The following is a 12,132-nucleotide window of genomic DNA, read 5'->3' as shown; positions in this document are numbered from 1 at the left end:
ATTCCTTACAGTTATGTTGGATCATCTTCTACAGTACAGGTTGTGAACAGCTTGCCAAACAAGGCACTTCAGAAGCACATTACCCATGTTTGCGGTCTTGAACTGCACAATTGTTTTCATAGGGATGTCCTTTCCCCATCAAAAATAGGACAAAGAAGCACTCAGATGAACTCAAACAATTGATCTGATAATCTACAGTACTTCAACTTTATTGACTTTGTAAACTACGAAAGACATTTCTAGTGTCCCACATTACCACCATTATATGGAAAATATATGATCCGTATTCAATCAAGCATCTGTTTTCCTTCTACCATTTTTTTTCTTTTAAAGAAAAAAATTATAACAAACTTGATGTATTGTATGTCCACTTTCAACAAACAGAAATATTAGTTCCCAGACAATCCAGAAAACAGTACTTTTAGTGATGTGAAAACAATACTGAAACTGGGAATGTTAGCATGCTGAAAAGGTTTCTGTGTTCCAAAATAAAAAAATGTAAATGACATATTAAATGAAGATAAGCTTGAAACAGTGTAGCCTTTATATTGTGATTATACTTGTGTAAACTTCTTATAAAATGCCATAACATTCGTTCAGAAATATCCATGTTTCATGAACATAATGAATGTTTAATTTTAGGGACATCAAATTATTTATTAACATGGAAGCCAAAAGAAATTAAAAAAAATACACAATGCACCAAATACTGCAACACAAGGTATGTTGCTGCTGTAAAATGCATGGGAAGGGATGTTAGTAAAAAGCACCTATCCACGTTCTAGAGGAAATCTTAATATTATGTCATACCTATCACATTTTTACCAGAAAAGCTATAACAATGGGAAATTTGGTACGGTCAATCATAGGTATCAATCATGGAATGTCAGGGGTGTGTGTGTGTGTGTGTGTGTGTGTGGAAGGGGAAGAGAACCAAATGAAAGTGATATGTGTGTGTGCATGGGCTAGTCTACCCGCATTAACCTGAATCTACCTCACACAGGTAGAAACAGCACGTGAAGACAGTGCAGTGAGAGCTTTGCAGAAGGACAGGGAGCCAATTATGTACCCACAGTGAGTGCTGTGCTTGTACTACTCGCACTGAAGCCCAGGCTGCACTGGTTTCGCTGCTGTTGTTACTGGCGCTAGCTAGATTTAAGCTAGTTCAGGCAGGCTAGCCTGGGCACAGCTTCTGCTGCGTAAACAGGACCTTGGTATAGCAACCCTGTCTATACAGCCTTGTATCTGATAAGGCATTTAAAGTACAATACTGTTATTTTCTGATCACCTGATGGGTAAACTCCTGCAATAACTACTCACATCAGTTCATTCTTATCATTAAAATTAACCTAAGAAATAAAAACAGCAACAACATCAGCATAATAATTCACTGTTCAGTCCCATTGTTTTTATGTTGCAAAATTTCCTCTTCCAGGTATTTATTCTCTATTCAGGGGTCACTTGTGGCTTTGCCACAAGCGTCACAAATGGGGCAACAGGCACCTGTGCTGTCCTGGAAGCAAACCGGAAAACAGATTATTATTCAGACAGACAATCTGCCTCCCATTTTGTTGGGGACATAACCTAGAACAGCATACGTCTTCTAGCACACCAGTGCTGGCCTGTGCACTGAAGGCGGAACCAAGGCTCTGGATAACATCAGTTCTGGATAATTCTATTACGGAAAAGCAGCCCTTGGCCTTTTAGGATTTAGCTCAACAAAAATAGCTTAATTAGAAGGGTGCTGACAGAGTTAGAATGGAGCTTTAGGAAGGGGGGGCAGTTCTAGCAATTGAGGTGAGTGAGTACATTCAAAGCTCCAACAGCATTCAACAAGAGTCCTCACTGGAGTTATTGAAAAGTTTCACTGGCTGACCAGAGCATCCAATCAAGGGGATTTATTTCTAACTCCATTTACGGATTGGCTCTAGTCAGTGCATTTAGCAACTCTGCATTTCCTTATGTCATTCTTACCTGCATTGCTGTCTTTGCCACTCCACTTGTCTCCGTAGTTTGCAAAAGGGGTGTTGCCACTGGTGGAGGAGGTGCTCTGCGTTTTTTAATTTCTGGGTTGGCAGTCATTCCTGAAATGTTGCCAAGAGATAGCGATGGACCCAGCGTAATGGAACGTGAATTCACTGAAGGGGAATTTGGAGCTGTTGCAAAGCCCTGTAAGTAGATGTATAACTGGGTCACAATCACTTTTTAAAGACTATGAGGAAGAAGCAGAAAAAAACCCATTACACCCAATTACCCTTAAATTGAGACAATGCTCTGAGTGATTGTGTATAATCCCCTGCTAAACTTGCCACATTGCAAACTGTACAATATAAGGCCATTTTTCAAAGATCAACTGACATATAGTAAGCCCATTCAGAAGGGGGTGAAAGTTGCAACAGACTAAACTTATATTAATATTTAGAAAGAAACAGTCAACCCCGATACAATTTATAGAACCGTAGTTGGGAACTTTATCAAAGCAGGAGGCTCCCACTTAATTAAAAAGACTTTCTTTTTATACTTGGAAAATGAATTCTGTATCTTTGTGGTCAGGCAAATATATTTTAAGCCACATTTAAAATATAAATAAGGAATCTTTAGGATTCCTGAGAACATATTTTATTCTAAATCAGAATTAAATATTTAACTGCCCATATATCATGCTGCAAATTATATCTTGGGCCAAATTTTGCTGTCAGTGTAAATCCAGAAGGCCTGATTCTCTACTCATCTATGCATCTTTTACACTAGTATAACTCCCTTTGACTTGAATGGAGTTATTTCTGATTTACATAGGTGTAGGCAAGAACCAAATCAGATCCAGAGTAGCGCCGCTGACTAGATTTACACAGGTTTAGATCAGAGCAGCACTGGGGCCTGTTTCTAAATGCATAGCGTGAAAATGTTTAGATGTAAGATGGCTTTTCTTAGGGATGGATCCAAAGCTCAGTGAAGTCAATGGAAAAATTCCTACTGGGTTGTGGATCAGGACTATTTCTATATTTGGAAATGGGGGCTGTACACACACACAAATGCACACAACTGGTCATTAAAACAAAAATTCTTGAAAATGTTCATGAGTTTTGATGCATGAAATTTCATTTCATCCACTTTCTAACCAGCTGTAATGCTGCTTGGAAAACATATTTTCCAAAACTTGACAATCATTTTTTTCTGTTTTCATCTACAGAAGTTTTGATGGTAAATAGTGAGGAAAAATGCACAAAATTAAAAGAAAATGTTTTTGACCATCTCTTTTCCACCATGAACTGCATGCAGCATGTTAACATGTCAATCCCTTATGGTGTCACCGAGAGTATTGAAATATCACCTAAAATTCCAGAACGAGGATCATAGTCAGCAACTCCACTCCTCAGCACTATGGAAATTTCTACCATAAGTATAAATCATTTGTGCAGGAGACAGAGCTTTTTTGGGGGCTGGTCTGAGGTCATGGAACAAACACCAATAGAGACTAAGGACCATCACAAATCTCACCACCCTCTACTCCAAGTTCAAGGCACACTTCTTCAACCTTCCCCTCTCAAACTCAAACACATACATAACATCACGGACATACTATGTTTTCTGAAAAAGCAAACTACCAAAGCACAGCACTGAACACACAATTTCCTCCCTGGGGAAAAGATAAGAGAGAAAATGAATACCACATGATATATATTAGTCACATTCTTTAACACAGTACTGGAAGGCTGCTTCGATATTACATTGATGAGGGTGGTAAAGAACCTACATAGAATAAAACAGAATCCATTTCCTACTAGACATATGTCGACAACACAATGGTTATCACAAGCTGACAATCTAAGCAACAAGGTCAAGGATGCAGAGATAACGAACTATCTTCTCACATAAATGATGGCACCCTCCAGCTCACGACTCATACACATTAGCAACCTGGGGAAGCTTGCAATGTTGCTGCCCATGCTGTATCTATTCTGTGGATAGAGAACTACTCTTTTTTGGGGGGGCGGAGGGGGTCATCATTCTGGCACCTTTCACCAGCACTACACTTACACTATTTTTAATTGCTTGGCTTGACAGCACATCTTCTTCCACAACAGTTGGGATAGCTCAGAGAAGAGAGCACAAAAAAGGAAGAATAAATACACATAGCAGGTTCTGAGCAGAAATCACATCAAACAAAATACTGGCATGTGGTGGTAGCTGATTCGGAAAAGGTTTTATCTCAGTTTCTTGGTTCCCTAATTAGGCCATCCATACTTTCAGCCAAGAGTCTATGTGTAAACATCACAGGTCAGATTCATCACTGGTGAAAATAAGTGAAACTTGGTTGCCATAGCACTATCGGTCTGTGTGGAGAGCAGAATTCCTCTTCAAGATATGGAAACTGCAACAGCCCAGTGCTAGTCTGTGAAGTTTTAAGGAGACCTCCACTGAAATGAAGAGCTGGATCAGATAGGAAAAAAACAATACAAGAGGAAACATGGCACACATGTTTTTGACTGCTCAATAAAGTTGTGTGTGTTTCAGACACCATAATACGCTATGAAAGAGAACTCAGATGCTATTTGTACAGGATTAATTTGGGTCTGATTCTGCATCTACTATTCACATGGACCTAGCATGGACTTAAATAGGAATTCTGGGTGGACTGGCTGCAGGCCACTTTATTACTATGTAGATTGTTTGCTATACAGTCGACCTCCAGGCTGGACAAATATAGCTGGCACAGGAAGTCCTTGGTACTAGTATACTATATAAGTCTTCTCTCATGGACTATAACCTGCGTTTACAGGGGGGTTAGATCATCATCTATCTTTTTCATGCTGATTTCTCTGAATTTTTTAATAGGGTTTCTCAACCTTTGTACCTATTCAACAAACACGCAGCCTATAGCATGGGCTTTTAATAAATATGCAGCAAAGCCATCTTCTAGGTTATGTCTACACTAGCAATTGAACAACAAAACTTTTGTCTTTCAGAGTTGTTAACCCCCCCTCGAAAGACAGAAGTTTTGCCACGACAAGTGCCAGTGTGAACAGCGAGTTGTCCGCAGGAGCACTCTCCTGCTGACAACGCAAATGCTGCTCATTGGGGGTGGAAGTTTTTTGTCGGCAGGAGAGCCAACAAACAGTGGCTACACTGCACAACTTTTAGTGCCACAGCTGTAGTGACACTGTAGTGAGGACATAGCCTTACAGGTGAATATACTCTATCGTTGGCTGTATCTGCTAGGCAACAGCGGATAGACCGATCTCATCCATACCTGCAGCGTCTCTGTGTCCTTGGATACTGTGTCTGTTGTGTCTGGCTCTATATAATTGAGTATGTTTACTCCTAAGTATATGCTACCCTACAGACAGTAGAATATAAAGAAGTTTCCTTTTTTGCACTCTTAGAGGAAGACTGAAGAAAACCAGTTTTAGCCCTACTTTATGTTTTCTAAGTTTTTGCTGAATGTGTCAAAAGGTTGGAGAATCTTGCTAATAGGTTCACAGAAGTTAGAGACTAAAATGACAATTCAGATCTTCAGCTCTATCTCCTCTGCAAGTACAGAATATTATCAGCAACAGAGGACTTATCCAATATTAAACTGGCACTGCATTTGATCCAAGGTCATACTCTTGGTAAACAACCACCAGAATCTTTTTGTTGAACAGAGCACTCTGGAAAGAAAATACATGAAAAAATATTTTTTAGGCTGGATTTTGTTTTAAACTAGTTAATATTTCTGAAGAGAAGTCAGGGGGGAAAAACCACAACATTAACATGTACCAACACAGAATTAAGCTAAAAGAAAACAGTAAGAAAAAAATAAGTAAGGAACTAGCCCAATTCATTTCTGTGTGTTTCTGAGAGCCAAGTCTAAGAATAAGTCCAATTGATGCTTGAGTGTGATTTTCAGAAGCATTCACTGCTGGCCTAACTCTGCTCAGATTGAAGTCAAACTTTCATTGTCTTCATGGGGAGCAGAGTATGGCAAATACTGGGGACTTTTGAAAATCCCACCCTTTGTCAAAAGAACTTTACACAAATCTGGATAGAAAGATAATCTAGGGGTTGATCTTGTAGACCTCTACTCACTCAAGTACTCCTCACACAGGCAAGTCATATTCTTTAGCTTCTGTAGAACATATACCCTTGTATGCGGAGGACTAACCACATGAGAAGGGCTGTGCCAAGACCAGACTCTTACTCTGGATCTGATCTATTTCCCATTAATCAGGCGTCTTTCCATTGATTTCAATGGGAATAGGATCAGGCTCTGTGTTGACTTCCTTTAGAAACAATAGATTGGGGGCTTGATTTTCAGACAGTGTAGGTATGCAGTTATTGAGAACGTGTACGCGTGCGCGCACACACACACACACACATAAAATTAACTATGTGCAAATACAATTACTTTATTTGCACACACTTTTTGCCCAAATTACCTCACACTTACTATTATGTTATGCTATTGTCACTACATTGACTTCACATGAATTATTCTTGATTTTCACCAGTGTAAAGCAGAATCAATCTTCATAATTGCAACTGTCTGCCGAGGTTGTCAGAAAAAATCAAGCCCTTTATCCTTGATTTTTATTCCATTGAATAATACATTTTTGATTGTGAACATGCTGTGAAAAGACTATCAAATTTAGTCCCTTCAACCTTTGTATTTCTCTTCATTATAAAAGCCAGTAGAGCATCAGATATCAATGAAGACATTTTAAAACATCTTCCAACTTTTATAGTCACAGACTGTGCAAGTGTGGGGCTGTTATAGAGCTTTTGCTCATTGTTCAAAACAACAGAATATATTAAAGGAAAAGAAATCTTACATTTGTATTAGCCCAAATTTTATTTTTGTTCTGAATACAGCCAGGGAACACTTACTGTTGGCACAAGCAGACACAAATGCCCTGAAAGAGTTGTGCCAGCTTATGTCAGCAGTGAATTTAGGCCCCAATTCAGCAAAGTCCTTAAGCATATGGTGAACTTTAAGGATGTACTTACATCCATTCCTATTCAGCAAAACACTTAAGCACATACTGAAAGTTAAACCACTGTCAGCTGCAATACTTACTATTCTTTTAAGTGAGCGCTGCCATAGGAACTTGTGATAAACACACACACACTCTTCTGTGGACATTTAATTTAGTTTATTAACAACCAGAGAAGGTGTAGGCCAGTGTCTGTCACAAATCTTTCCCTTAGTTTTTCCATCACTCTCTGATGTACCTCACAGGTTTCTACAGTTCTAAGCAGATGATTTTTTGGCTCACCAACCAAACTCTAATTGTGGTCCATCACCTCCTTTTTTTTTTTTTGGAAGAAATGTCTGACCTTTGAAGGGTGGGGTTTGGGTTTAGGCTTAGGCTCCATCCCTCTCCTCAGCATATTTTATGGGCTGGCTAGCTCAGGCAGCTCCCTTCTCAGCCTGCTGGCTTCTGTGAATCCCATTCTTTGGCAGCTGACTCTTCCCATGCATTGTACAGGGAGCCTAGGCACTTAACTCGGGACAGTTTATTGCACTAGGCAGCAGGGCACCTAAATGTAATGTGTTGCAATGCTGAGTTTAAGTCCCCTTTGTGAATCTAGCCCTAGGTGCCTAACTTCAGTTGAGATCAGTGGGAGTTAGGTGCCTAGAAGCTTCTGAATATCTCACTAGGGGCCTAAACACTTTTATAAATCTAGCCCTAAGTCACTTTTGAAAATAGGAATTAGGTTCTTAAGTCATTTAGGTGCTTTAAAAAATATTAAGAGTAAAACTATATGAGATACATATAGTTAGGCTATAAAGCTGAAAGTCAATGAGGTTTTTTTTCCCCAAACGGCTTCCCTCACCACCACCCTTTATTAGAGTTTCCTTGGCTTTCTCATGACACAAAGTGGCATTTAAAGGTCAGCAAGAGACTGAATGCTGCTTGCCTGCAACAAGCAATTTGGCTTCCTGTTCTCTGTCCACACTGGTCAATAATTTTTTTTCCAAAATGTCAAGTTTTTTTTCTTGTGGGGGTGTTACAGCCAAGCTTTTCTTCTGCAGCTCTGTGCCAAACCCCAGATTCCAGCTACCTATTTTGTTACACAATTTCCTCCTGAATAGCTTTTATATCAAAAACCTATCAATTGGGTTGTTTTAAGAGTTGGAATTACTAGATATAACAGTAACAGCCTTTTTAAAAAACAAACAAAAAACAAACAAAAACAAAACCCAATCAGAGACAAAGGGGAAAAAAAAAACCCCTCTGTATGAGGGATGCATTTTTGTGTGATCGTACTGAGAATTAACGTGAACTGAAAGACCTGGAAGGGACAGACAAATCCATCAGCCTGGTGACAACGGGAGTATTTATCATAGTGGGAAATGTAAACCCTATTAACACAAACTCACATTGATTGGCTGAATGTCATTACAGCTGATTACTAGTAACCATTTAGAATGCCAGACAGGTTAAGTCAGAGACTGTGGTAAAATTTAAATTTGGATGATGCTCTCCTAGAAATGATAATATTACTCCATACATTAGCATTAAATGTAACAACAAAGAAACTGAATCAATTCAAACACACCCTTCATAACCAAGGCATAGTAGTGTGGTCTCCAGACCGCCTGGAGGGGGACACATACAAAAACGTACTCACTGAGATGACTGAATTTTTTTAAAGTGGGTCATCTTAAATATAGTTTGCTTTTTCTAATCATTGAAATTCCCTAATGACTTAACTGTGATGTGCACACCCTCCTCACAATCAGAGGCTTAAGAGGAACAATCGCATTCCTTTAACTTTTTTTCTTGATTTCCATGTTAGCTCACTCCCTCCAACTTTGGAAAGAAATAGTACACCCATCTAGTACAAAATTAACAGTACAAAGGCAACTATATAGTTTCCATAATAGTACCAGCTATAGGCTGTAACACTTTTCATTTTATACAAACACTATCTTATTGAATACACTTTGACATCCATGTTTTCAAGGTTTTGAATTAATCCTTTGGAGACTATAAGCCAAATTCCCAGCCTCCTGTGCTGTCATTTTGGTTCTTAGCTGGCAATACTATAGTTATGTTCTAAGAATTTATTTGGTGAATACCAGAACTTGTACAACTAGAATTAGAAATGCGAGAACTGGATGCCGAGAACACACAGAGATAAGGAGGGCAGGCTCTCTTGCTTAGCTCTGCTAATTCTCTTTCATATTGACCTAGTACATTCCTCATCTTTTAGTTCTGGTTTGCAGAGGAGCAGAAATCAAGCATCCTAAATTTGGATGTTTTTCTGTGATGTGCAAAAAGAGTGCTATGGACCAGGCTGACATCACATTTAACTGGTGACCTGGTTGAACAGTATTTCCCAGTGTAACAGAATGGATAGACTCCTCTGCTGACCTATCCTATCAGCAGATATTAAGACCATCTATCAAACTGCTGACGTCCCACAGGCTCTATGTGGCAGGTGCCACTCATTAACTGGATATATGAAAGGTAGGAACACCCTTCTGTGAACACAGGAGGTCATGGAAGCAAAACCTAGAGACAGTCAATCTCAGAGAGACAGCTTAGGTTGAGGTTTATAACCTATTTCCCCTTGTTTTCCTAACCCCGCACCCCTCTTCAGATGTTCTTGTTAAACCCTGGATTTGTGCTGGAAATGGCCCACCTCGATTATCATACGCATTGTAAGAAGAGTGGTCACTTTAGATAAGCTATTACCAGCAGGAGAGTGGGGTGGGGGGAGAGAAAACCTTTTGTAGTGATAAACACCCATTTTTTTCATGATTTGTGTGTATAAAAACAAACATCTTCTGTATTTTCCACAGAATGCATCTGATGAATCATAGAATCATAGAATATCAGGGTTGGAAGGGACCCCAGAAGGTCATCTAGTCCAACCCCCTGCTCAAAGCAGGACCAATTCCCAGTTAAATCATCCCAGCCAGGGCTTTGTCAAGCCTGACCTTAAAAACCTCTAAGGAAGGAGATTCTACCACCTCCCTAGGTAACGCATTCCAGTGTTTCACCACTCTCTTAGTGAAAAAGTTTTTCCTAATATCCAATCTAAACCTCCCCCACTGCAACTTGAGACCATTACTCCTCGTTCTGTCATCTGCTACCATTGAGAACAGTCTAGAGCCATCCTCTTTGGAACCCCCTTTCAGGTAGTTGAAAGCAGCTATCAAATCCCCCCTCATTCTTCTCTTCTGCAGGCTAAACAATCCCAGCTCCCTCAGCCTCTCCTCATAACTCATGTGTTCCAGTCCCCTAATCATTTTTGTTGCCCTTCGCTGGGCTCTCTCCAATTTATCCACATCCTTCTTGAAGTGTGGGGCCCAAAACTGGACACAGTACTCCAGATGAGGCCTCACCAATGTCGAATAGAGGGGAACGATCACGTCCCTCGATCTGCTCGCTATGCCCCTACTTATACATCCCAAAATGCCATTGGCCTTCTTGGCAACAAGGGCACACTGCTGACTCATATCCAGCTTCTCGTCCACTGTCACCCCTAGGTCCTTTTCCGCAGAACTGCTGCCTAGCCATTCGGTCCCTAGTCTGTAGCTGTGCATTGGGTTCTTCCGTCCTAAGTGCAGGACCCTGCACTTGTCCTTGTTGAACCTCATCAGATTTCTTTTGGCCCAATCCTCCAATCTGTCTAGGTCTTTCTGTATTCTATCCCTCCCCTCCAGCGTATCTACCACTCCTCCCAGTTTAGTATCATCCGCAAATTTGCTGAGAGTGCAATCCACACCATCGTCCAGATCATTTATGAAGATATTGAACAAAACTGGCCCCAGGACCGACCCTTGGGGTACTCCACTTGATACCGGCTGCCAACTAGATATGGAGCCATTGATCACTACCCGTTGAGCCCGACAATCTAGCCAGCTTTCTACCCACCTTGTAGTGCATTCATCCAGCCCATACTTCCTTAACTTGCTGACAAGGATACTGTGGGAGACCGTGTCAAAAGCTTTGCTAAAGTCAAGAAACAATACATCCACTGCTTTCCCTTCATCCACAGAACCAGTAATCTCATCATAAAAGGCAATTAGATTAGTCAGGCATGACCTTCCCTTGGTGAATCCATGCTGGCTGTTCCTGATCACTTTCCTCTCATGCAAGTGCTTCAGGATTGATTCTTTGAGGACCTGCTCCATGATTTTTCCAGGGACTGAAGTGAGGCTGACTGGCCTGTAGTTCCCAGGATCCTCCTCCTTCCCTTTTTTAAAGATTGGCACTACATTAGCCTTTTTCCAGTCATCCGGGACTTCCCCGGTTCGCCACGAGTTTTCAAAGATAATGGCCAATGGCTCTGCAATCACAGCCGCCAATTCCTTCAGCACTCTCGGATGCAACTCATCCGGCCCCATGGACTTGTGCACGTCCAGCTTTTCTAAATGAAGTGAGCTGTAGCTCACGAAAGCTTATGCTCAAATAAATTGGTTAGTCTCTAAGGTGCCACAAGTACTCCTTTCCTTTTTGCAACCTACTATTGTGTGTGGAGTCCCCAGGAAGGGAGTAAGTCTGGATTTAAAGTGTGATTTGTTAAGAGTGGGATCCTAACCCATTCACAGAAAAATACAAAATGATGTAAATTTTTACATTTAAAAAGTGTGTGTGTGAGTGAGCGAGAGAAGCATTCATAAGTCAATCCTTTTATTTGAAAATCTATCTGGTATTTTAATATATTTCTATATTCTACCCCTACTCTCTTTTGGATCCGGGACCGTACAGAAGAGACACCTCTCTTCCCCTTCCCCATACACTCTATGGGCAGTAGGATCCAGGTGCTGCCTCCCCTTCTCCTGCCATATTACCTTGAGTAAAAACTAGAGAGCAGCCAGCCAGACTCCAGCCCCACAGGAACAGAAGCAGACAAAGCAGGGACCACTGGACACTCCAGTCAAAACTGTAGAAAGTTCTCTGACTTTCTCTGTCCTCGGTGACTGGCTGTTTGCCCCAACCCTCCCCTGTGCCACAGTCTCTGTACCTCATATTCTTTCCACACCTGCCCCTCCACCCTCTCCTCCTTAGCCCCCTTCCCTTTTCTTGGCATTTAGCAGATCCCCTCCTAAGTAAACCCACCCATAAAAACAAAAAAACAAAAAACCCAAGGAACCAAAATCATAGCACGAGCATTCCGTTTGATGCCATGACA

The 12,132-nt window shown here is 40.8% G+C and overlaps 1 protein-coding gene across 3 annotated transcripts in view; it reads right to left on the bottom strand.

The window, feature by feature from the left end:
• The window catches only part of COBL (cordon-bleu WH2 repeat protein), a 171,415-nt gene that overhangs the window by 94,311 nt on the left and 64,972 nt on the right, over window positions 1-12,132 (bottom strand). For all 3 annotated transcript variants that reach the window (XM_084620008.1, XM_084620009.1, XM_084620007.1), the window contains one exon: window positions 1,975-2,169. In XM_084620008.1, coding sequence (XP_084476134.1) covers window positions 1,975-2,169 — 195 coding nt within the window. The remainder of the gene's footprint in view (window positions 1-1,974; window positions 2,170-12,132) is intronic.

Source organism: Lepidochelys olivacea (assembly GCF_965140295.1).
Source record: "Lepidochelys olivacea isolate rLepOli2 genome assembly, chromosome: 2".
Lineage (NCBI taxonomy): Eukaryota > Metazoa > Chordata > Testudines > Cheloniidae > Lepidochelys > Lepidochelys olivacea.
Note: the sequence above shows the minus strand (reverse complement) of the source record. Positions and strands in the feature narration are given on the sequence as shown.